The sequence below is a fragment of the Hyalella azteca genome, unplaced genomic scaffold (assembly GCF_000764305.2).
Source record: "Hyalella azteca isolate HAZT.00-mixed unplaced genomic scaffold, Hazt_2.0.2 contig3573, whole genome shotgun sequence".
Classification (NCBI taxonomy): Eukaryota; Metazoa; Arthropoda; class Malacostraca; order Amphipoda; family Hyalellidae; genus Hyalella; species Hyalella azteca.
Window position 1 is genome coordinate 207554 of NW_025933818.1, and position 26916 is coordinate 234469.

The 26916-nt window shown below is 38.9% G+C and overlaps 2 protein-coding genes across 4 annotated transcripts in view; one reads left to right on the forward strand and one right to left on the reverse strand.

The window, feature by feature from the left end:
* LOC108667415 (potassium voltage-gated channel subfamily H member 8) overlaps nt 1–26916 on the forward strand; it is a 152245-nt gene that overhangs the window by 37864 nt on the left and 87465 nt on the right. The window lies entirely within an intron of this gene.
* Nucleotides 768–10627, reverse strand: LOC108667431 (transient receptor potential channel pyrexia). 3 transcript variants are annotated; one of them, XM_018154454.2, is made up of 5 exons: nt 10201–10627; nt 9332–9479; nt 4855–6466; nt 4241–4337; nt 768–1400 (listed from the first exon to the last, which is right to left on the reverse strand). In XM_018154454.2, the coding sequence occupies exons 2-5, from the start codon at nt 9474–9476 to the stop codon at nt 972–974; spliced, it is 2283 nt and encodes a 760-aa protein (XP_018009943.1). In that variant the 5' UTR covers nt 9477–9479; nt 10201–10627; the 3' UTR covers nt 768–971. The 3 variants fall into 3 exon arrangements, with proteins under 3 accessions (XP_018009943.1, XP_047735615.1, XP_047735614.1); XM_047879659.1 differs by having other exon boundaries at nt 10184–10627; XM_047879658.1 differs by having other exon boundaries at nt 9332–9483; nt 10184–10627.

Here is a 26916-nt window from a genome sequence, read left to right on the forward strand (position 1 = left end):
TATTTCGGCGTTTTCATTAATGCATAGACGGCGTACGTATATATTTTGCAGCCACTACATGAAAATCGTACAAATTCTGACATCGCGGTGGAATAAAAATTTCATTTCATCGAAGTATAAATACAGTTTGTTGCTTCGTTCCTAAAAGCCTCTATAGTGTAACCAGGATTTCATGCATTTTTGCCATTCTTAGAGCTTTATTTATTAATGAAATTCTTTGTCTCGTACACAGAATTTCATTAATAACTCGTACAATTTCACAACTTCTTATATGAAATTGAAATTAACAACTTGTAAAACTTCATATTTGAAACTAAGTTCTCTCTTCGTGCGAATTATGTAAAGAAAATAATCATCGATGCTCCCTCGCCTAGCGGCACTACTTAACTGGGACCTATTTGGTTAATAATGTATTTTGTCGCTTGGATCAACTTTATTGTAACAGTAATGGTGTCAGTAATGCAGTTTAGTGGTGCCCTCGTCATTATCATTATCTGGATACCGAATATGCGTATTATTCTCTGCATTATTACATCATTCCTTAGATTTTCCACTGGATGATCAGAGTTTACTGAGAGCTTGAATTGTTGTTTAAAATCAACACAATGCTGAATAAATTCCTTACTACTACAACACTTATTTTATTCTGGAATAAAAATAAAGAAAAAATTCAATGAAAATAGAAATTGTTTGCGTAAATTTTTTAGTAGGTAACTTCTTTTAGTTAGAATTTTAATTTTAGTATTGATATTGTACCTCTGCCCTAATTTTATTTTTTAATTCAAGATATAGGGGTTTTCTTATTTATTTTTTATAGTCTATCTACTTATATCTAAAATGGATAAGATAATATTAAATATAAGCAATAAATAAGATTCGTTCTTTTCTACCCCTAGTTCGTATTCTTACGATAATACGTAAATCCTGTCGTGGTTAAGTACCAATCCTCTTCTCAAACCTCGCATCATGGACTAAAATCGCTCTGGGTGCGGCTCAACATCAAACTTCTTCTTTTTCCTGCTGGGCGCGCGGATTCTCCTAGACAAGTTGTTCCTCTGCAACGGTCCTGATTTGCATAGCGTGTGGCGACGTCGTGAGACAAGCTCCGCGGCCGAGATTTTGCGTCCTCCTGAGGATGGGCCGAGGCATCTGAACTTCACGGATAGTCTGCTGTTGCCGTTACCTTCTTTGACGTCGAGACGGTCCAGGAGGTTTTCCAAGATGCATGTTGAGATCTGCACGCTGTATTGGTTGGATCGAAGTTTGTTCAAGCAGCACACGAACCACGAAGTTGACTTGTCTGTCGTATACCGCGTCAACGAAGGCTTGCGGATCGCTGATTCGCTCAACTTTACGACGATCTTGGGATGGCGTTGGTCCGTGCGTGGCCACAAGCGGAACTGCGAAAAATTTGAGAAATCATGAGAAAAACTTCTTTTTTGCTGCTCTGAAACTTTTGAAAGCAAAGTACGAGTTTTGAGTGGAGAATAGCATTTACTGTACTTTTTATGGTCCAAACTTGGTCAGCCAAGGATGGATCTTCCGCGGTTCAGAAAAGTGGCCTGTATTATTATAAATTCTCATTAACTGTTGATATTTTTTAAGGTGTTGGAACCATTTGACTTCATTACCTAGGTAGGTAATAAAAATCAGCGCCACCGTAAGTTTCGTTAGCCGAACTTTTCTTCACTCAGTTTATTTTTTCCATGGGGTTTTGGAGAAGGAAATTTGGTCATTAGGCAAGACCAGATTTGGTCTCTGAAGCGGTATGTTACTTGTAAAGAAAAATATGTTTAATGGTGAGAAAATATCTTTCTTATAATGAATTGATGATGAGTAACAAAAGCTAGTGTGTACTTTTTTGTACTTTTTCCAGTGCACTCTACTATCGTACATTGAACGCAGAAATTTTTTCTCATGTGACATATCTCCGACTTTCACTTCAATGGCACGGTCGTTCTTTAGGAAGGAAGACAACAATATCAGTGCTGCTGGGAGAAAATTCAATTTCATGTGAAGGTTATGAGGTTATCAGACTATTTGAACCCTAAAAGAAACCAATATTGTGCTTGGTGAGCCATTTTTATTTGCAATATAGCCTTGCCGTAGCTTAGTGTTAGGCTACAACTTTTTCAATCGTAACCTAATTATCCGGTCACACGACAATCCTAACGCTCGACCGTAACGGTTATTTTCTACTAGATTACATTACAAAACTTTTTGTTCTGAGCTTTTTTGTGTTAGGAAAAGACCTTTTGTTGCGATGTGGATTGCACCAAACTTTGTGTGGGCTTGTGAGAACGGAAATTTTGTTCGGGCATATGTAATGAGGGACCGCATAGGCCTGGCGATGCCATTTAGATAGTCGAAAAAAACGGCCAAAGGTAATCTGTTCTAACCCCAGTAATACGTTCCGTTAGCTTCCGTTGGATTGCCAACTTTTTCTTGAGAAGATTCAGGTTTTCAAGTCTCTTTTCCTTTCGTGCATGGTTGTTTAAGTGACTCTCTATAAATCAAAAGATTATGTCTCGATTTGAAGTTTTTGCATTACACATCTTTCGCGATTGAATGCAGTGAATACATTGAGTAATTATCATTCAGGTGTGATTTATCTTTGAAATTACCCCAGTGGTTTAGAAACTTTTAATTGTTCCAGTTTTCTTCGATTATGGCGTAAGACTCCCATTTTGACTCCTGCTTCGTCGTTGACCCCTACGATTAATATAGACCGCGTTACAACAATTTTCGTGTTATTCTAGGCACCGAAACGTTTCATATTTTACCAGTCGCTTTTATACTGATATCAATAGGATTGAGTTCGCTTTGCCGCTTTGAATTGATTAATCGTTGCTGCCGGCAATCTTAATTAATAAATTGAAGTTATTTTAAAACTTTTGTGATTGATAAAAATGTTATTTCGAAATAAGAAATCTTGAAATAAAACTTTAGTTCTATTCGAGTGAATTTCTTTTGAGATTCGTAAGGTTTCTCATTGGAAAAGTTCATCTTTGATCTCGTGTTCCATCACAGCTCTGAAATCGGTCAAATTTGCATACCTTTAATTGTATTATCGTATTCCAGTAGGCAGTTATGAGTCTAGTTAAAATAACATTAAGGTATCATTTGGTGGACGGAGATTTAACTAGCTTCTTCTCTTTTAGAACCACAGTAAATTAAAAGAAATGGAGTTCTGGGGTCGATTTTCTTATTCTTTATATAGATTGTAGCGCTTATATGACCATCCGCACGCATGTTATTCCAGGGCTTGCACTTCGTATGGTTGTGTCCAGGAGAGAATTTTTCGCTCGCCTTTATAACCCTTCAGCGGGAAACTTGTCACATTTGGGGTTGCCTTTAGCGGGAAAGTTACCTTAACCTCCGCCCAAAGCGACCCACCACGTCCAGGGTTTGTTTTCTACGCTACGTTATCCTTCGCTGTCAATCAACCATAACGTTCCCATAGTTCCATGCATTGCAGCACCTCGTATATATGCTTAGAATAAAAAGAAGAGTAATTGAAGTTAAAGGCCTAGACGTTAAAACAACGCTTTCTCCGCAATCCCGCGTAAGAAACAATATCTCTTGAATTGATATAATTAACTGGAATTAGAATGAGGGTAGACAATTTTCCCCATTATGATTGGATGTTCAATTTCACATATCGTATAACTGTAAAGCGTTTCTACCGGATTTAAAAATTATATAACTGCGATTTGAGCCTTCAATATATGTAAAATTCAGAAGAATGATCAGTAGTAAATATTTTACAGAACTGGCCATATATGAATGCATTAGCTTCGGAAATTTATATGTCTGCCAGCCGAAAGGAGGAGATTGGCAAGAGATTGAATCTACGCATAAAAAAGTCAAGTTTTAGTGCTCACGTTCTAGCTTACAATCACATTTGGCGTTCACAGTTTTCACTGTCTAGGCGGATGCATTCCTTCTCTAGAATCTTGATATATGCATTTATCAACTATAGTTCTTCTGCAGAAATAATTATTCATGTCAAAGCTTCCTTGCTTGTACCACCATTATTGGTACAAGCCTGAGAAAATAAGTATAATATCTGAATATAACCAGGAATTTAAAAACAAAGAAAATACCACAAAAATTCACCATATCTTTAAAAGAGAAAACGTTTCGGAGTCCAGCTCCATCGTCAGTTCAAAACACAAAAATTCTGGTCAAAAAAGTTCAGTCCTAGAAGCGAATATAACGTACATTGCTAGTAGCTCACCTGAATATTCTGCGTAGGCAAGTAGCAGATCTGGGCGAGATATCTGAGCACCGGACAGTCCCACAACTGCTCGATGCTCACGATCGCTTCCACCATACTGCCGATTTTAAATGTAGATCACGATTTGTAACTAGCGTTAACATTATAAAATCCGTAAAAATATTATTTTCAATGTGCTTAAAACGAGGGTCTCCAGTTTATTATTATATTGTGATGAGAGTTGTGCTGGTATCGTCTACATCTCATTACAGGGCGTGAACAATTTTTAAAAGTCGAAGCTGAAAGTCGAATTAACTAAACATATCTGCATGCGCATTTTACAGGGTATTTAAATGCTACTAATATCTAATAAAGTTACCAAAAATACTGATAATACCTTTTGTTGTCATTTATATGATCCAATTGATGAACTACTCTCGTTTGAAATTTTTCTATTTTAGCAGTGAATATATTCATTTTATTTGGACTTTGTATGCAAAAAGTCGTTCATATTTTAGTGTTTTTATATTACCTCATGACTTATTATTTTAAAGTTTTATTATTTTAAAGTTTAGTGACGTGACGTCATAATTTTATCTTCGCTATGATCTTAGTTATCAATAAATGAAACCAACCTGGCGAGTCGCATTAGGTGGGCAATAGAGCGTAGTCCATTGATGTCGGAGACTGCGAGAGCAACAAGCAGGTTAGCGAGGATGATGGATATAAGCAAGATGAAGAGTATGAGTATAATGTGCGAGGTGACAGGGAGTCGCTCCAAGCTGTCCTTCATATCTGACAGGTCTAGTTCACCCACCATCATCGTCAAGCTCTTGAGGAACGTGAGGCCGAAGTTACCGAATATCGTGGTTTTGTCCAAGTCGTGTAGCGCGAGGTAGAAGGTGGTTGTGAAGGTGAGTAGTAGGCATAAGTAAATGAAGAAGACCCGCAGGAACATCTCTGCCACTCTGATGAACATGAGCCAATAAATGCCGTAGGAAGGAAACTTGCTGAGTAAGTGCAGGATCTGAGTTCCTTCGAGCATGATGATGAATGTTGCGACGTGATGCTCCCACCACATACTCTCTTGTGGACTCGCCCATGATTGGACGATGATGACGGTGCAGAGTATGATGATGGTCAGCAAGAGCCACCATGTCAGCGACTTCATGCAACTCATCGCATTCTTGCGCAGCCGGTTGACTTGGCCTACAGTGAAGATCAACATTTGAAAGATCATCGTTATCTTCACTCCGAGCACATCATCGATGGTCTCACATTTGAGGGGCAGTTTGAGGTCGTTTGCTGTAAAGTTGTTGGTTCTTCGGCTGTTTGCTCTTTGGTTGTAGGCTGTATGGTTGTTCAGTGTACACTTTGACCAAATAAAGCGGTCGAACATAAGTGTGTAAGTCAGGGCTGCAAACACAGTAAAAAATAATAAGTAGCCCATGAAAATTAATCTTGTTTTCCTCCACTTGACCAGAAGCAGTATATGCACAAGTGGATGAGCCAGCAGATAATTGGAGTCGGTCTTTGCAAAGTTCTCAAGCAGCCGACATTGCTGTATCCCGTACGGCGCAACTAACAGAGAAAAGTCGAAAGTCAAAGGGAAGCCAGACTGCCGGTTAGGGCTTGTGATGATGCCCATATCGAGCAAAGTTTCCAAATACTCAGGGTGTTCCCTCAAGTATCTTTTGGGCGTGACGCCTCTGTCGTCTTTTTGAAGTAGATCTGCACCGGCCTTCATAAGCACCGCGGCGCATTCCACCGAACCCGCCTTGGTTGCTTTATGTAGGGCCGTCTGGCCGTTGGAATCTGTAACAGTGCAGTTGGAGCCATACTCGAGCAGGACCTCCACTGCCCGTCGGGACCCCATTGTGGCCGCGTCATGGAGTGCCGTCACTCCTCGAAGGTCTTGAGCGTCAATCAAATTTACGTTCCCTCTCTTCAAGAGTTCTTCGAGTATTACATATTTACCTCGCGCTGCTGCGTAATGGAGCGGAGTTTGGCCGTATTGATTACGCGAAGTCACCGATGCTCCTTTTTCTACGAGCATGAGAACGCCTTCGAGCCAGCCGTTTTCAACGGCGCAGTGCAGAGGCGTCATGTGGAACATACCGCCGTGGCAGTTTGCGAACTCCGGCCTATTGTCCAGAAGTGTGTGCAGCACTTCCAGGCTTTGCGTGTCCACCGCTCGAAAGATGATCACCGCGTCTGGAATTTCGCTCCTGCGCGAGCCTCCAGCGCCTGAAAAAGTAATTAAAGCATTCATACTCTGCAAAAGCTCATCCAAATAATTCTGAAGCTGATTGAAAATTAATTTGAGGTTAAATTTAAGGAACAGTTATATTATATTCTTTCTTTTGACACGTAGTGCTCAATGCTCATCAAAGCTGTGGCAACGATAATTTTTAACATATGTGCATGTGCATAGACTCATAGAGGAACTATTTTCGGTGATTTGAGTGCTTTGAATTAATTATGAGCACTTGGTTATGTCCATTTGTTAACTTGTTGTCTTATTGCCCCTAAAGAAAATTTTCCTGTGCTTGAAATATGTTTCCGGTGAATTTATTTTAATGGGGGTTAGATTTTACTTGCACTGGAATATTTGGAAAAGTCGCAGTTAAAACTGAAATTAAACAAAACTTCGAAAACCGAGTCTCACGTACTGAGTTTACATCAGAACCTAATTAAATCAATTTGCTGTCAATATATCGCTTATACTATATAAATTGCTCCACCATTTGGCCTTCGTACATTATATCTTGAAATATATACGATTTGCAATTATTTATGCTTCAGTTTAAACTTGCATGATTATCTTTAAACGTTCTCTCTCTCTATCATCCAAGGGTTAATCTCACTCTTTAATTATTTAGGCCATTTTTTACGCCATCGCTTCCCTGAAATATAATTAATTTAAAAGTTTGTGTTAAACCAAAAAAAAAGTAATAATATTGCACTAAAGTCGCGGGCTTCAAGGATTCACCAATAAGTCTACTTTTACTCCTTTACATTGAACAGTTTCCCAATGTTTCCCTTCCTAATCTAGTAGTAGGAATCAACTCGAGCGTTTCAGGTGTTTGAACCTGATGCAAAAAATACTTGTTGTTTTAGCGTTCATAAACGTTTTCATTTATCGCTCTCGTGCATGACACGATAACACTTGAATTTGCTATAGCATATTGCCTCTTTCTGCTGCGTTATTAGAGGAGTAAGACGGTCATGTCTGACTAATGCACGTCTCACTTTGTTTGGTTCACAAGAAAGAGGAGTCTTATCGTCATGCTGTAATTCAGAGCCTGAGCATACCAAGTGCCGTCTTTGTACAATGTACATACTACATACACTGCCAAGATTGATATTCTTCACTGAAGGCACTTTGTCGTGGACAGTATTAAAAAAGTTACCGATGGCCAAAGTCGCTATAATAGGTTTGTGCCGAGCTTAGAGCTATTAGAGTTCCTGCAACATTAGCGATGTCGCTGATGTTATGAAGGCTAACAAATAATTTGACAGACATTGAATCTACTAATTGACGACTGTATAATTTGTTTGGATAAGTTGTAGCTAGTGTTTTTGGAATCTTACGGTATATGGCATGTTTAACTCTCAACATAAATTTTTGTTCAAACTTCTAAATGACATGATACCTGTTTAACTGAATTATGTAGAATTATTATATTCCTCGAATTTGTTTCAGTTCATTTCTCCTCACGTTCACCGGGATGGTTGGAGTCTTTCCTTAAGGAAAGAGTTTACCAAAGTTGAATAGAATTGTACCGGCATTCAGTTGAGGTCCTGGCCCTGCAGCACTCCTAATGTGTTTGTTTGGCCAGGCGAGGCTCGCTTGAAATACAGGTAGTATTTTACTATTTTCAGCTAGTGAGAACACAATTATTTTTACAACGAGGTACGAGGTTTTTACTACATGTAACTTTAAATATACCTGTCTCTTGCCTGGGTGGCCTTAGACTAGATATTTCATTCAGTCTCGCCTGTAAAGCCAAAGGCCTAAATAATCCTCGGCCTCGCCTTTTAAGCTTATAAGGCCCTAATAGTCCTCGTTCTCGCCTGTAAAGCTTAAGACTTATTATAGTCCTCGGTCTCGGCTGTAATGCTTAAGGCTTAAATAATACTCGGTCTAGCCTGTAAAGCTTGAGGCCTAAATAATATTCGGTCTCGCATGTAAAGATTTTGATACATTTTCTTCCGATCCTGCGACCATATACGTAGCTTCTTAGAATGAATATTTTCCCTGATCTCGCCTATCAAACATCTTATTTGAATACTAGCTTTCGTTGGTCTTAATATTTATTTCCTGCATCATTTCGTATCCCAGTGTGACGGTTATAATACGTGGGCATATTTTCATCCTATTCTTCGTTATGTTATGAGGTACGCCGCAGACTTGTTATTGAAGAGACATCAAGGGCTTAGCTCACGAGTATTTTTATGTTTTCCGAGCAGAAGTTTAAACATGGTAACAATTTCTAGAGTTAAAGTATCACCGCGCTGCGTTACTCTTGCTCAAAGTATGGAGTGTGTTTTGAGCTAACAAAATCTGCCTCCTTGTTTGCGCTCAGAACTTAGTTCCGAGCTCCAGAACTTTTAGGAGCCTCGAGTTAATTTTTGTATCTTTATTTTGGCCCGATCTCCTGAATAGTTGATGGTTGCATTTAGCTGCTCTCTACCGCCGTGATTGCTGCCTCTCGGGCTGCGATATCAAATGTATGAAGTGGTCGGCTTAACAGTGAATAATTTTGCGTGGTTAAAGCATGTGATTCAACATGAGAGAGAAACGCGCACCGAAAACGAATTAATTGAAGTCTGCAATTCAAGAAATAAATAAGTAGTTGGCATGCACGTCGCTGAAGGCACTCACCCGTCAGCCCCTCACTGAAGGCACTCTCCCGACAGCCCCTCACTGAAGGCACTTACCCGACAGCCCCTCACTGAAGGCACTCACCCGACAGCCCCTCACTGAAGGCACTCACCCGTCCGCCCCTCACTGAAGGCACTCACCCGTCCGCCCCTCACTGAAGGCACTCACCCGTCAGCCCCTCACTGAAGGCACTCACCCGTCAGCCCCTCACTGAAGGCACTCACCCGACAGCCCCTCACTGAAGTCCCCGTCGACCCAGGTTTGCCGGGTGGTCGCAGAAGTTTCCTCGACCTCTGAGATGAAGGCAAACTGTGGCGGCGTGACTGTGCTCTTCTTGCGCCGCGCGGGGCTCTTGTACGGCAGCTCCATCCTCTGCCCGCGCGTATAGTCAAGGAGCTCGATCAATACAAAGAAAAATCTGTTTGTTATTCGTCTTCAAATTCTATTTAAGTTGAATTTTTCCGGAGATGAAATTTTTTTAGATTCGTCTTCAAATTCTATTTAAGTGAAAGTTGTCTGGAGATGAATTTTTTTTTTTAGATTTGTCTTCAAATTCTATTTAAGTGAAAGTTGTCCGGAGATGAATTTTTTTCAGATTCGTCTTCAAATTCTATGTAAGTTGAAGTTGTCTGGATATGAATTTTTTTTTCAGCAAATCATTGACACGTTTGATTTACTGCCGATAAGTTTTTAAACTCAATCGTTATTTTGCATTATACGCGCTTTTAGAAAGAAAGTCCCAATTTGTCTATTAATTATTTGTTCTTAACTGTGCCTACTATAGTTATCAACCATGGATTAGAATCGTACTTTCAAATTCCCAATTATTTTCTCTAGAATCAATTAATTCTGCAACGAATTAATTAAATTTATTAAATTTTTTACGTATAATATGTAGAATATATTCAAAATTTATTATCACCCATACAATTTATTCTATCACGTCATATTCGCACCTATTCACGCAATGATTTTTTATTATTCGTCATGAAAATCACGAAAGTTTGTTGTCAATCACACATAAATAAAAATTGTCAATATTCCATAAAATATATACCTCCTTTTGTGTATTATACTTGATTAGTCGAGTTACCTGACAATAGTCAAATAATTTGGAAGCGAGTCAATTTTTGCTTTCTTGTCTCGGTGATGCGGTGTCCAAGCCGACGTTTGCGTTATTATACTTGTACTATCATTGTTCATTAAAAAATTTATTGATTGTCTTTCTTTTAACATGTGATATGCAGTTAACGTGTCCTAGTGACTTCACAAAGTATCTAAATCTTTCACCTAACCGAATATAACTCGACGCAATCCACCAGAGTGCCACTTGATACACTTGATCAATTGCCGATGCAGATCACCAAGCTCGAGTGCCCTCGACAATGACAAAGCTCGCACCTCGCCAGCGACTTCTGTCTTCTGTAGTCACTACGTCTATGTCTACCTATGTCTTCTGTAATCACTACGTCTATGTCTACCTATATCTTCTGAAGTCACTACGTCTACGTCTATGTCCTCTGTAGTCACTATACGTGATGGCCGCGCTTGAGCTGCAGGACGAGTGTCATGGGACGCTTATCAAGCGCGGGATATCCGTTCTTTCGCGCTGCAGCTCGGGGTTTCTCGCGTAAACCCAGACGTTGTCGGCTGTATTGTTTCTCTCAAAACTTGATTTAAGGCTTCTATTCGGTTCAAGCTAGCTGTTCTTCTGCATTAATTTTGTTCGTTTTGTTCTGTAATAGTATTTTAATTTCGTGTATTCTAAGAAAATAACTTGCCTGTTTTCATATTATTTGGGTGATTTCAAATAGGTTTGATAGTTTACTTGTATGTTTCGAGATTTTCTAGAGTTTTGTATTCATTACTAAAACTCAATTATTGGAAGACGCTCTTCGTGGTATTATCTCTGGCGGAGTCTTGTTTCACTTTTGTTTCTTACAGCTTCATCAATGATTTAAATAATTTATTAATAATCGTAGAGCTTGTTTCATTAATTTGTTAATGAAAACACTAAACCAATGTTAGATAAACTCTTGCAACATTTTTGTGCCTGTATCCAAGGTGTAAGGGAACTAATTATTTTGCTAATTGTCTCGTTCATTTAACCACGTGCGTGTTTTTAGCTTCTATTGCAGATTTGTGTGAGCTCCTGACATGTTTACCTTGAACTATTATCAATGCTTAATGAATTTGATACTGAGAAGTCTAATCAATGTCTGTATCTTACATCCAACATTTTTAAGAGTTCCATTGTTGACAGATGAGCAAAGGCAAAGAGTACTCGTGCAATGCGCTGATGACCAATTTTGTTTTTGAATTAATTGTAAAAGTTAGTGCTTGAAATGTAACCGTCACAGAAATTAATTAAAAAAATTACAGTATTGATATGTTAGCGAAGACGTTATCATGATTATACTGTGGATGGTAATGATGAGTTGTTTTATAAAAATACTTATATCATTACTGATGCGAATACCATAAAAAATTCACATAAATATTGATGCGTGTATTAAACAAAGAATTTACAGCAGTACAGATGGGACGACTCATTACTTGACAGGGCAATTGTCAATTATTCGGTGCCGAGCGCGCTTCCTTATCCGCTGGAAACAATTAGTAAAAGTGAGCGTTATAACTTCCCTTTGCATTTCTTTCATATTGGTGATATTTTGTTAATTTAAAATTCCACTTTTATTCTTTTTCGTAAAATAATTAATGCTCTGTTTTTGAAGCAACTCTCTTAAAGCTAATATTTTTGAGCGATATTTGTCGGACCAATTGTCTACCACGGAAGCTACCACATTAACGCATGTTTAACTTATGGATTTTACTGTAGGACCTTCTGATGCATTAATCTCAGGTGATAACAGATACCAAAATATTTTATTCATTTTATGTAAATGTAACTAACTACCTCAAGATAAATAATATATTTATATCGCGATACGTAAGATGTTGAGCGTTTCGATAGCGCGTTGCGGCTTTCAATATTTTTTAAGCGTCTTGTTATTTGTTACACGATAAAGTTTTGAAGACATTTGTCGATTGCACAACTGTAAAGCTTGTGAAGCATTGCAAAATGTTCGATTTCCTATCAGACTTTATGATAGTGGCAAACAAACTAGCGCTCCACGCTATAACTAGTGAGACCCAGTCTGCAATCGAGAGCACGCAGCCATGTGGGTCGCTCGATGCTTGCGAATTTCCTGACTTAATCATCTTGTACATTTAGAAGCATGTACAGATCTTATACAGATTACTTTGGTCCGACTAAAACTACTTATACTTTATTCACAGAGCGGCGTGTAAAAAAAATAAATCTTTAATTCGGACGATAATTTACACGTTGAGCATTAGTGTATGCTAGGACTTGGAAGTCAGGGACTCAAGCGCCTCATCATGTCTGCAGGCTATGGCATACTTTGTTATGTTCCTCACTCGATGGGATTGTAAGTATCGTGTACTTAAGTTGCTGCGTTTTTCTGGTCATAATTGTAAAATATACGCTCTCGATTGTCTCGAATGCCTTCATCGCTATAGCGATTCACACAGGACATTTGATGTGTTACTGAACGAACTTTATAGTCATGTGTGAACATCCGTTAGTCATGAAAATTGGTATTTAATACAGCTAATAAAATTCCATTGCTTGCTTTTTGCAGGTGAGATTTGAATAAGCGAAAATCCCATTCGATGGAAATCCATCCCATTCGATGGAAATCTATCCTATTCTATGGAAATCCATCCCATTCGATGGAATCTATCCCATTCTATGGAAATCTACCCATTCCAGGGAAATCTATCCCATTCTATGGAAATCCATTTCATTCTGTGAACTTAAGCGACGAAGGGTTAGGAAATTTCCTGATTCGAACGATTTCTTAAAGATTTCCATGTGCGCTTCCAGTCCTCAAGAAATTCCTCTTTCATAAAACGTTCATATATCCTCATTTACATCCTCATTCTTGGCAGCCGACGACAATGGAGGTATAATAAAGCCTGTTGACATCAGGCACGAACGATAGTTGGCTGCTGCCTGACACTTCTCTTTATTTTACCTGCATTGTTACGGCTGTAGCCCATTTATTAGGTTTATCAATCGTAATTCTTTCGTTATTATTCTTGAAGTCATACTATGGCTGTTCGGAAATGTTCAAGATACATATGTAGTATGCCTATAAAACGCTGCCTAGAATATCGTACCTCGGAACATCGTGTGCTAGTCACGCAGCCATGTGTTTATATATATTCGTTACTGCCGCATACTGCGTGTAATATCTGTAAATAGTTTATCATTGTTCGCAAGAGCATTTGCCAAATTTGTATGGTAGTCATTTTGGCACCATGCAGCGGGGAAATGTTATATAGGTGTGCCCGTGGGCCGGAGGAAAGAAGCCCAAAATGATTGTTTCTCTGGATAGGCATTAATTTTTATAAGTCTTCTGTATTGTTAAACAGTCTGGTAACAGTCTGGTGGAGGAAGAAATTTACTTGCGATTCCATTGCGATTTCCTCGAAGCACAGAACATGTAACATTCAACGTGGCAATGCTTTGGATCGGAACAATGTGTCCGTCCCGGAGCTCGTGATGACGTTGTCCCATGATACGAGTGCAGCTGAATAATTGTCTGTTGAAGAAATTTGCTGTTTTACTCGTCAAGCATTCATGGATTATTTTGAGTTTTCTGAATTGTTCGAGACAAAATTAAGTACAAACTAGAACTATTGCTAACTCATATACTTCAAATGTTGAAACTATGTGAATATTTAAGGATTCTGTGTTATTGACAGCTATTCTCTCTGTCTGTGGATGTTGGTAGCAGTTAATTCAAAGAGCGTCTCTCCTCAAAATTATGTCCTTAACTAAATGGCCGATCTTTCTGAAACTTCTTATACGTATGTAAATCACTAAAAGAAAACATTTCGCTCATATGAATTTTTTTGGCAAATAAAAGAAAACGTAAAATGCATAGAAAACGGCAAAAAAGGGTCCTGTATCAATCTTCTTCAATTCATGTGCTACAACATCAAGAGACCTATCATTCGATTTGTAAAAAAGAGTAGCTATAGACTATAAGCCCTTTTTCGATTTTTTTGTACGACTTTTATCAGTTCTCTCCCTTATTTATATTAATATATAATTCAAACCATGTACAACTCAGAGAAAGGGCTTCTACATCAGAAATACTGGCTTCTCGAGTCGCTATAGATATGGTCTATCCGAATCGAATATGTCTCTCATTGCTGTAGCTTGAAAATCATAGGAGATTGATTTTTAGATGGCGCAGTTTGGAATTTATAATTGCTCAGGGTGAGCCAAAGAAGTAAATTGATTAAAAAAGAAGAAAATTCCTAAAAATTGCTTGATATTCTACCATTGCCACTTACTCGTATTGAGGATAGCATCACGCGTCTTTTGACTTATTTCTGTTCAGTTTAACGCGAATAATAAGCTATAAATTCGATTTTCTGATAGATTTATTCATATAAAATGATCATTTATAAAAGTTCAAAACGGCCTTAAGCAAAAATTATTGCATGCAAATCAATTGTTGGTGCTTTTTTAACGTGCCTCGATTGCAGCTTCAAAGTGAGCCCAAACACATCGCAATTAACGAAAAAATGTTCTATAAGTACTATTGTAAATAAATATTTGTAGTTTTGTTATAAAATGGTCATTTTATAAATATCCTAAACTGCCTCGTGCAAAAAATTAAAGTCTACACATAGATTAAGTAGGCTGCGATCGACGCGTCTTCTCCGTAGCTACAAAATAAACTCAAAAACAGTTCAATCTGCGCCAATAATGATCTAAAAAATCAGACTTAATTAAAGAAATCTTCATAAATGATTGTTGTCAAATGTTCATTTTATAAAAGTTCAAAACCGCCTCACTAAAAAACAATGGCAGGTATGGCCTTCAGTTTTTTTTTGCTGCAGATTTCTAATAGTTCTACGTACAAAATGAGATGAAAACACGGAAAACGTAATTTCTTTTAATTTTTAGTGTAAACGCTCCCCTTATGCTAAGCGCTTCACCCCCTATAGTTGGCACGCAAAATATCCTATGCAAATAATTACGCGTTCTTTGTGGGCGAGTCGGACCGAACCAACCGTAGAGATCATATGGTCGCACTTGCATAACTTTTCGACGATCACATGTACGACTGAGTGTTAACCAATCGAATTTTCAATGGGATGGTACATCGTTCGAGCCACACTGCCAACTGCCTTGCTCGATACTAAATATTCTGTGGAATTCCCTCGACTTTTGACCGGGATACTTGCCATGATCGTCTCTCAACATGACTGGATAATTCGCTTACGGGCTAACTTGGTTAACTGGACAAACAAATGGAACGAATAAATGAGACTATCAATGTAGAGTTTAGATACTAAAACTTGAGGAGTCTTCAGATTAAATTTCTCTAATTATTACGAGTTAATTAAAATTGTAAGATGACGATTTCAAACGGCCTAGCTCTAGTGCCACTTTCATATGCTAGCAAGTTAGTTAACCAAGAAGTAAATTTAGAAGGCATCTGATTGGGCAATGAATTTCCAGATGTTATTGCCAATGCCTGCCGAACTAACTACTTGAGATGGACTGTTATTGCCGAAAAAGTCATCGAATTTAACGAATGGCTCGAAATGAAATTACCTTCGGCAATTAGAAAAATGTCCCGTCGGCCTCGCGTAAATATTTTGCTGTTTTGGAACTTACAAATGTATATTTTTCACGCTCGGCTATTTACTTCTTAAAATGTTATTGCATACTTAAGACTCACTCCTATAATGACCGTATTTTTCGGTTGTATAGCCATGTTTTGTGAGATAGTTGCTTCTTTTTCATTCTTATATTCCCGAGTAGATTCTTAATGATTTTTACGAAGGCACTAGCTGTGTCATCCTCTGCAATGATTCCTAAAAATAAAGAGCTTACCGCTGAAGAGATTTTCAATGGGATTAGTATCCGATTTTTGGTGCATAAATTTATTTCTGAAATGCTTGTACTTAATTGCCCTATTTCCCTGCGATGTGTTGTGTCAGTGTTTCGAGAAGCTGCTGCATATTTGAAATATTTGAAGAACTTAGTTTGAACTCTTATTTTCACAGGTCTGGCTCACCCTTATCCTTTGTCAAGTTTGTCACTGCAATATTTTTCTCACAGTCTGTTTCATGCAATCCCATCACAAACGCACTCGTATTGGACGTTTTAACAGAACAACGGCCTTGCCTACGTGCAGGTTGATGAGATTGTTTGTGAAGCCATCGATTTTTTCCTTGCGTAAAAGCTTTGCTCAAAGTCACATGGTTAGTTGAATTTCAAATCATTTGACGAATGGTGGGGTTACGGCCTGGTTTCTTGAAACTATAAGTGGAATTTGCCATGCATTTTTCATGGTTCATTCAAACAGTCCATCTATAATTTTTTCAGAAATACATTCAAAATGGTAAATTATAAATTTGACCAAGCATTTCCTCGTCAACAACCAAATAGAAGCTGATCCACTTTCAAATCATCGGGTAGTTGTAAATATATTTATCAATAAAATATCTTTTTCATTTCAATTATAATCGATCGTGTGGTGCGCTATTTATTTTGAAATGCTTGGTTCAGGATTGTCGAGCGCGGAATGAACAATTATCATCGCGTTTCAGGACTTATAAACGCACCTATAAACAGCAATAGTTTTCCATTTCAGGTTACCAGTTATGGCACTATTCTAATCTACCAGTTATATTGCTGTTTTAATGCACCAGTTATAATGCTATCTTAATACACCAGTTATCTGTTAACTTCATTTATCAGTTATTTAATAATTATTGACCAGAGCCTGAGGATCGCAAGGGATTGCTCCGGCTGTGCTCATGTAAGTTGATCAGATGGCTTGCAATTTCAGGCAAAATCAATCGCACTCGATAGGGAATTGGTGTGAGATGAAGCTGAGGGGCGAGCTCAATTACCGAAGCTATAGACCTGCCGAGTCTGATCAAGCAGCTCTTGATTGAGAGCGCTTCCTTCTTGATTGGAATTTCGTCAACTGATTTCAGCTTATAGCGCTGAGATTTTTTTTAGCTGTAACGTGAGCATTGCGAGCTTTGAGCATCAATGAGCTTACTGAAATCAGACGATATTTAACAATTTTGTTGTAACCAATAATTAAAAAAAATTTCGCAGAACATGAGCTCCACACCACGTTATTAATATAGAGATCTTCGTGATCTCAATTGCATTCTGCATATTTCCAGAACTTTATTGTCTATTTATGTGACTGGAGCGGCGCGTACAATTTAATTAGACACAATTTTTGTGTTCCAACGGATGCCATCAGCGTGAGAAGTTTTTTAGCCTTCCCAATCAAACTTCATATCGTCCATATATGCTTCACTTCTTGAGATTGCATGTTTTCCTATTCAATTTTTTGTCTCGTATTGTCAACACGAGTCTATGAATCTATGAATGTGATATCCTTCGAAAATTTAAGCCATGTATACTTCGTTTTCTTTGTGTTCCTCGCACATGCCAAACTTTAAATGAGAGCTCGGATAAAGTTGTCTTGGATCTAGTACTGACTCACGTGTTAACTTGATACCTCTAAATTACTTACTGATTAACATCAGTGATTAACAAAAAATCGGTGGAATTCACAATTAGTAAACAGTCCAGTCCACTTGATGTTTTCTCCTGGAAGTAATTTGTTAATAATTTGATGTAGTCAATTTGATTTCAGTCAATTGAAATATTGTAATGAACATTATACTTAGCAAATTGTAGCCGCTATGGATGCTCTGTCAGGTACGGTTTTCTCGCTGAGGTATCGTGCGACACCTTTATTGCAAAGATATATGTACGAGTAATTAGTGGTGCCAACTGCTTGCGAGTTTAGCTGAATTAAATGTACTTGGTTTGAACAAATTAAACCCGAAGCTGAAGTGCTTAATTGGCTAAAACACAGATATTAGATGGCATTCAAAATTCTGCAATTTTTTATTCAAGTTCAGCAATTGTTCCCTCCGACCGACATGCCCGGAGTTACTGCGCATCTTCACTTGTAAATTATTGCGGAAGTCGTTCATGCAGGAAGTCAGGCATTTTAGGTATAATCACGGAACTTTTACGTCGCATCAATCAGGCGTTTTTACGACACCAAGATTTACGACGCGTTCACGTGCTATCCCAACTTACCGCCCGCCACCAACTTCTTATAATTGATTACAACGACACTGAGAAATCCACGGCCTCGTTACGGCCCAGTATGACGTTGATACTGATTAATTTGCGTCTGATTTACGATTGGGGATCATCATCGTGGATGATTTGGGATGATTTTTCATCGTGGATGATTTTTTTTTGTTTTTATTGACAGTCCGTATAAACAGCGTTTCACGAATCCCAATCTCCCAGTCTGAAGTAATTTTCGATCTACAAATTTGTCCCGATTCATATTGAGCGCATGAAAAGTCTAGTCGTGTGTTGAGCCCATGAATTTGCCTGGATTCTTATTAATTACTTCCGAATTCAAGGACCGTCTTTAAAAGCGAAGTAAATTTTTTTGATCTGTCGAAAAGGTTTCAGATTTTGAGTGATGGGCTCTGTATATGAATTCGAAGTACCGCAAAAAAATCGTTTGCAAGAATTTGGTCTTTTATTAAATAATAATTTAATTGGTTGTCTCTCCGTTACCGACCCCTTGCTCAGGGGGACTTCTGACGCGTGTCTGTGCGCGTCAGAAGTCCTATGGGATTTCGCGCTCCTAGGGGGATTGTTTCTGAGCGCCCCACCGCTGAGCTCGCGGTGTCTGACCGCGGGTCTCAGTTGTGGAGGTTAAGTTATTGGGTTGATAGGATCCCTTACATTAAGTTATTATGTAGGTAGGATTCCTTACATTAAGTTATTATGTAGGTAGGATTCCTTACATTTCCCTTCTCTGTCTCTCGTGCGGGCGGTCGACGTCCCGTGTAAGCGACATCTTGTTGAGTGTCTAAGTTTCTGTTGCTTTTCACCTGTCCCTCCTTGTCACTTCGTCTCTTTGAGATGTTAACGTTGCTTCTTTCGAGCCAGCTTCAGAGGGCTGGACATCTGAGACCTTCCACCCCTTGTGGGTGATGACCTATTTTTGATTTGAGAAACTTTTTATAATTGAAACCTTCCGCCTCTTTGGTGATGTTTAACATGACTTTCGGTGCGAGATAGCTAAATAGCTGAAGCACAAGTAAACGTGTGGCCACTAAACTAACTAACTCTCCGTTACCGATTCATGTAAATGGCGCTATATAGGAACATAATATGAATAATTGGGAATGCGAGGAGCCACGGCACAAAAGTATTCTGTAATTATTACGATGGACGTGAGAACTTCGGCGGCTGCAGGGGCTCCGATGATTAGGGAGAGCTACGATGATCTTGGGAGCTACGATGGCCTTGGGAGCTACGATGGTCTTGGGAGCTACGATGGTCTTGGAAGCTACGATGATCTTGGGAGCTACGATGGTCTTGGGAGCTACGATGGCCTTGGAGCTACGATGATCTTGGGAGCTACGATGATCTTGGAAGCTACGATGATCTTGGGAGCTACGATGATCTTGGGATTTTGGGAGCTACGATGATTTGGGAGCTACGATGATCTTGGGAGCTACGATGCTTTTGGGAGCTACGATGATTTGGGAGCTACGATGCTTTTGGGAGCTACGATGCTTTTGGGAGCAATAATGGTGGTGGGACTTGCGATGACGGTGCAACGAATGTGGTATCCTTACTTCTCTTGAAGCCAAGATGAATAGCCTTCATGTTTTGATGCCGAAAAAGGTGTTTAATACTTTGTGCTGTTTTCTTTTTATCACAATAACAATTATAATGATTTACGCCAACTGTTATAAGCTCAAGAAATGCATTTATTGACATAACTCATGAATTGAAATCATTTCGTTGCATTTTAATGAAAATAATGTGCTCTTCAGCAAACATTATGCAATTAACCATCAGAGCAATCCCGACCGCAACGGGTTAATTAAGCCGACCGACCATGCATGGTCGGTCGGTTGGCTGTAGTGAAACCGCATCGAGGTATTGTTTCTCGACCGCTCTTTTCTATAATGCAAACCAGCGCCAGCTTGAGCTGGGATGAAAAGTCTCCTGGGTTTTGCAGCTCGTGGCATCATATGTCCGGCAGACGATGGAAGTTTGTAGCCTCTGCTGTCTATTTCATCAAAAGTTCCTGTAAAGCTCCCTTGAAAACTCTCTGCGAGCTAAATAATCTTCTTGGAGCGGAGGAAAATCCCTTAACTTTTTAGGAATCAGACCCTGATCAAAAACTGCTGAATTTTTTCAAAGAGTCTGGAGTTTACAATGCACTTTCGATGGAGCACGCGAAGAAAAACGTGTTTTCTTCATTGGCGATATTTTTTTTACTACTGTTACATACACTGATATTTTTATTAGAATTTCATTAAATTTTGCAGCGACAGCCATTGCGTTTTCCATGTGATCAATTCGCTCGTTATCTTCGAATTGCATCAGCCCGCTTCAGTTCACCGCCTCTCCATTTGCCCCATAGGCTTCCTGCGATTGATGATTTGAACTCTGGTGTGGGTTTACAGAAGCCGCAATTATCGACTGTTTTTTCGATCACTTCGGATGAATTCCGATTGGATTCGCTTTGTCCCAAACGTTTTGCATTAAGTGCCAATAATTTGTGATTTTCAAACTCGTCTTGTTGGTTTCTGTATTTTCAATCAAGTTTTTCATGCATGCTTGCAGCGCTTTTTCAGAGATCTTCCGGTTCCGAAATGTTTACATATGCTTAAAATCTTAGTTTATCATTCCTAGAAAATACTTTCCGAATATTAGACGAGGAATGAATTCACATTGAAACCATTGCACCGTTAATGATGACGCCTTTATTTGTGCATCATTATCCGTAATTTCGCTGCGCATCTATCAAGTACTTTGTTATCGTTGTGGGCTTTTTACATTCATTTAGCAATGCCCTCCAACGTAACTAAAATGCCGGAGAAAGCGAGTTCTTAAAGGATCAGATAAAAAAGTCACCTTTCTTTATAAAAAAAGTCCTTTTTTTTCTAGACTTCGTTCCATTAGTGAGCATTCAGTTGATAGTTGGCTTGTCTTGCAAAGGACGAATCAAAATAAATATTTTGATCAATGGCAGAACCTTGCATAGACACAACTTTTACTTTGATTGATTTTTTTTTCACTTAACTATCTTCATGGTTATTTCGAAAAAAAGTTAAAGAACAGTACGGCCCCAGCTGGCTCAGTGTCTCAACGTTGCCCACCAGAGATCCGTTGTGCATATGGTCGCTTCAGCTGCCTGCCAAGGCAACTTTAAATAAGCTCTTTGTTGTACAGCAACTTTTGGCTACCTTCTTGACTCGAAATCGGTAAGCTAAGACTATTCAAGTTACTGGACAGAGAATGACAGCAGCTCAGCAATGATATCTAGCAGTTAAAATTTTTTTCTTCATGAAAAAGAAAAGAAAACATCTATACACATATTTGTGCGTCACGCACAAGCGCCCCTTGCGAAGTTTTTCTTTCAGAGAGCTGCATCGTCGATTATTTTCCCTTCGAAACTCGTGTATGAGTCACGGAACAATTTTCCTTTTAATATTAAACGACATAAGCTGTATTGTATTGAATCTGATAATTAATGTTTTTGCTTTCAAACCAGCGTTTATGGCCGTTACTATCAACGCACATTCACTATAAGTAACAGCAACTAATGCTGGAGTTAAGGTTGCGGTATTCATCAGGGGAAGTTCAAGACTTCAAGTTCACAAAGAAAAGAAAGAATGGATTCTCCCGTTCACCTCTGCCCCAGAATTTCAAAAGCCTGGTAATGGGCCTTTCATCTCGGGGATTTTTTTGTTTCCTACCTGCGTCCTATGCGAAACTTGAGTTTTAAGGTGAAGTAAGTTGATATTTATAACACAGAATAAACGCTTGGGATGTGCGAGCTCGCTCGCTTTCGTAACACAATAATTCAGCTCTTGGTTAAAAAATGTCAGGTTATTTGAACGTTAGGAAATTTTAATTGCAGTTCGCTTAGTTCTAGATCTCGTTTTTATTTCGAAAGATCTAATTTCATTTTCGCTCACTGACCTTTGTCATAATTTTAGAACTCACGAATGTATTCAGTTAATACACTTCTTTTATAACATTTTCAATCCATATTATGTGCAAGTTGCCATCACTTACTAAATGTCCATCGTCTAATATATCGATTTTATACCCATGAGACGCGTCTCTGCAGGTTCAAGTTGCAATTAAGTGAAGTTTTCTTAAAAATTCACAGCATTTTAAGCCGCCGCCCACGTTTGATGTGTCATGTAAACATTGCACGAGTGTATATATAGCTGAGTGCAGCAGGCAGCGCGGCGTCTGTGTGAAAGTGATTATAGACTTCAAATAATCTGTCGAACCTCTGATCAGGAGGCCATCAATTTTAGATGTTATTAGTGCAGCTCTCATTTGTGCATTCCTCAAGCCTCCATGCAGTTTACTGCCGATGAGGCAATATTTTGTGGACGAGTAACTGAGGGCCAATGGAAGAATGGCATTTATGAGTGCGACTGACCTTAATTGTTTGTTACTGCCGAGTCTATCAGTTATTTGAAGTCTCGTATTAAAACTACTTGATTGCTCAAACCGCAAGTTTATCAAGAATTTAAAGGCAAAGAAAACAGCCAAAAAAATTCACCATTCGAAGTCTCGTGTTCTAGCTGTTGGCTATTCTGTAAATATCCGCTTATGTTCGCTCGCAAAAATATCTCTGCAGTTAAACTTGGCCTTGCAATAAAATTAGATTATTAAATAACGGAAAGATGCTGTCTAAGCGATATATTCTTTATTTTAAAATTCCAAGAATTGTTAGCGGTTTCCGAGTGGCATCTTAATGACCTATTTAGACAAATTTTGGAGGCCATTTCTCTCAGGCGTGTAATCAAATCATGATTTGCCACTAACATTGCATTATATATGAAAATCGCTTAATATCTGTTGCATTATATATAAAATCGCTTAATAATATCTATGCGTGTATAGTTGTGTATTTTGAGAGAGGATATGAATCTCAGACAACGCAGGGGTTGGTGACTGAGCTCAAAGAAAACACAATTAATATTTTTTATCTTGTATCTGATTTCTTCTTCCATTTTTACTTATCACTTTTATAGATCCAATCAATAATAAAATGGTTGGCCATTCCATCACGGTTTAATGTCTGGAGGCTATCGAGGACTTCATTTCCATATTTATTTTATTAATGAACAACTTATGTATTGTGCCGATTACCTATACCAGTTGCTCACTTTTAAGATATAAATTGATAACAATGAAAAGAAATAAATTAAACGCTACCTAAAATAAGTCAGTTCAGGACAACCGGCGCCAGCTGGCAACGTGCAGAGACTTATGGCTATGAAAGCCATAAACTCGGGTGATCGCCGTGGACCACTTACGGCCAGACCGCAGGCACCAATGCGACGAGCCTGTCTCGGTTAGTGGTGACGGCAACGCGTCTTACCATTGCTTTTAGTTACGAATAGCGATAGTGAGGTTATTCGATATGCTATGTCTGCTGACGGCAACTTGTGATACAAGGTTTTGGTTACGAATAGCTATAACGAGGTTCTTGGTGTGCTATGTGTCTGCAAACGGTAACTTAAGATAGTAGGTTTTCTTTACGAATAGCTATAGCGATGTTCTTGATGTACTGTGTGTCGGCTGAACGGTAACTTAAGATATTAGGTCTTGGTTACGAATAGCGATAGCGAGGTTCTTCGATGTGCTATGTGTTTGCTGGCGGTAACTCAAGATACTGGTTTTGGTTACGAATAGCGATAGAGAGGTTCTTTTATGTGCTACGTGTCTGCTGACGGTAACTCAAGATGCTAGGTTTTGGTTACGAATAGCGATAGAGAGGTTCTTCTATGTGCTACGTGTCTGCTGACGGTAACTTAAGATGCTAGGTTTTGGTTACGAATAGCGATAGAGAGGTTCTTCTATGTGCTATAACTGATGACAGTAACTTAAGAATTTAAGATACTTTATAGGTTTTAGGTAAGCGTTGATGAGGGTCGATGCACCCTTCGTCTGCTAATATCAATTATATAGTTACCTGGCTTTTATGTACGAGTACGACAGTGACGACTGTTGACGTATCTGCAGGGAAGTGGTTGAATCGAGTAGATATCACAACAAACCGATTTATGTCTGAGTTTAAATTTATTGTATTTCAATTATAGGATCCATAATAAGTTAGACAGAAGTTAATGTCGTTTCAAAATGTTTATCCGCGGCCAACTTTGAATATTTTAAAAACATTCACACTATTTTGTTAATTTTTCCTTTCTTGTGTGTTCTTTGACAGCAGCGCAGTTGTTTTTATATGACGTTTATTTACACCCTTCAAAATTAATTCTAAGGTCCAGAATTTCATCGATGTTACAAAGTGAAGCAAAATTGGTTTTGGCGTATGAAAATTCAAGGAAAAAATGACGCCTTATTGGCCATGGTTGTCTCGGCCATACGAAGAGTCCCGCTTGAAGTTTTAAGTGCGAGTTGTCGTTGGTGCGTCGAGTTTGTTGCGCTACTGCAGTGAATTTTCATTTCGAGTTTCACTTGTGCGTCGAGTTTGTTGCGCTACTGCAGTGAATTTTTATTTCGAGTTTCACTTGTGCGTCGAGTTTGTTGCGCTACTGCAATGAATTTTTATTTCGAGTTTCACTTGTGCGTCGAGTTTGTTGCGCTACTGCAGTGAATTTTTTTCGAGTTTCCACTTGTGTTTCGAGTTTGTTGCGCAACTGCAGTGAATTTTTGTTTCGAATTTTCACTTGTGCGTCGAGTTTGTTTTGCAACTGCTGTGAATTTTTTTAAGTTTTCGCTGGTGCGTCGAGTTTGTTGCACCACTGCATTGCATTTTTATCTCGAGTTGTCGCTGGTGCGTCGAGTTTCTTGTGCAACTTCAGTAATTTTATTTATTCATTAATTTGTCGCAGGTGCGTCGAGTCCTTTGCGCCACTGCACTGACGGAAAGCTTTTTAAAATCTGGGAGCAGGGTTGGTAATAAGAGCCAGAACCCGCAAAGATTCATGAGCTACATCCCTGGGGAGGAATCTACGCAGGCCCTGGAAGTGAGGAGCAGAGAAGTACTTTTTTTAACCTTCTTACTTTTTTGATATTCCCTGTACCAGGAATTACATGGCGACGTAAGAAATTTCAATCGATGAACTGAAGGGAAACTGATACGTTAACAGGTGGTAAGCTGGTGCCAGACGGAGGTGCAAAATAAAAATAAAAGTCTTTGCTCCTACAAGCCAATCCACAACAATTGGCTGACAAATTATTCGGCTTCAATTGCAAAATAATGTGTTGATACGCGAACATTCGCTGGAAATTGTACCAACTTGAATCAAAGTGCAAGGCGTTTAGTTCTCTTGTATAATTGTAAGCCATGTCGATCCGCCCTACTGTCAAAAATTTTTTCGCTCATATATAAAATATTATGTTCGAGCATTCCGGCTGCCAACAATTCACCGGCTTTAATTTATTGTGCAACAGAACGTGACTGAAATGGTACGCGCACGCTTATGCCTTTTCACACGCTTGGAAATATTCTTGTCGCGATGATCAAATTCTTTTGCCGGTGCCTCGCTGGTGCAACTTCGGGAAATTTCGCTTGTTATGTTTTGCTTGGCTGATCTGTGGGGAAATCCTACCTTGTTTTCTTTTTGTATTGGAGAATTTGTTTGGCGTGATAACTCAGCGACAAACTCACTAGGAAAGGATGAATTTACAAATCTAAATTGAAATCAGATATTTTGGTGGTCTAGCAATCAAAGTAGTCATACAATTTTATGACCTCAAGGATTCATAACAAGGATTGCACTCGTGCCAGCGCATGAGGGCTTTTCGATATCGGCGTTAAGTTTCAGATAATATATTCTAATGTCTTTCCTGCTTAGGGAATGACAAAATTAAAAATCTAAATAACCAGTCGCGGTAGAACAAATTAGTGTTCAGCTGGATGTTCAAGTCACTATTTTACTCCATACTAGCATTACGTACTGTTCAGCGGTGGTGAACAGCCCTTGTAAACGTTTGTGTTCCTGCCTTGGTAAACTCAGTTCATTTCCAGGTGTACCTAAACGAACTCTGTGTTCTTGGTCGAAGTACCAGTGCATTGTAATTGATGGGATTTTTGGGTCTTTGGCACAATCTGGCGAACGTTAAAGTAGTATGCGAATTTTACCTGCCCAAATCATTGGGCGTGATGATAATAGAACGATTGATTTTGCTACGAATTTTTTAATTATTTTTTCTGATGCTGTCGTCTAGAAAAATGTCCATCAGTTCTTTATTGGAACTGTTGGAATCCGCGTTGAACCAGTACTAGAAATCGTTGCACATGGAGAGCAAGCAATATTTCGTTGCACGGTGCAGGGGGCCTGATTTGCTGGCAATTCTAGAGCCTCTGGAGACACACTGGGTCGGCAGCCCCGGCCAAGTTTAATTAGCGTCACTGCTGCTCGGTTCCTGCGGGAAAGATTCTCTCGCAAACCGAAATCTAAGATTTATCAATGCAAAGTTCCGGTGCAGATTGAGTGCGAACTCCAGGGATTTGCATTGTGTTAATTAAGCTGGATGTCGTGGTAGGCACTTGATATTCAATTTTCTATAATATTTCTTTACTGTAGGGACTACTGTACTTCTACTGTATTTCTTTTTGGGAACCACTGGTGGTTCCCAAACTTTTTCAGGCTGGCGCCCCCTTTGACTCCCTAG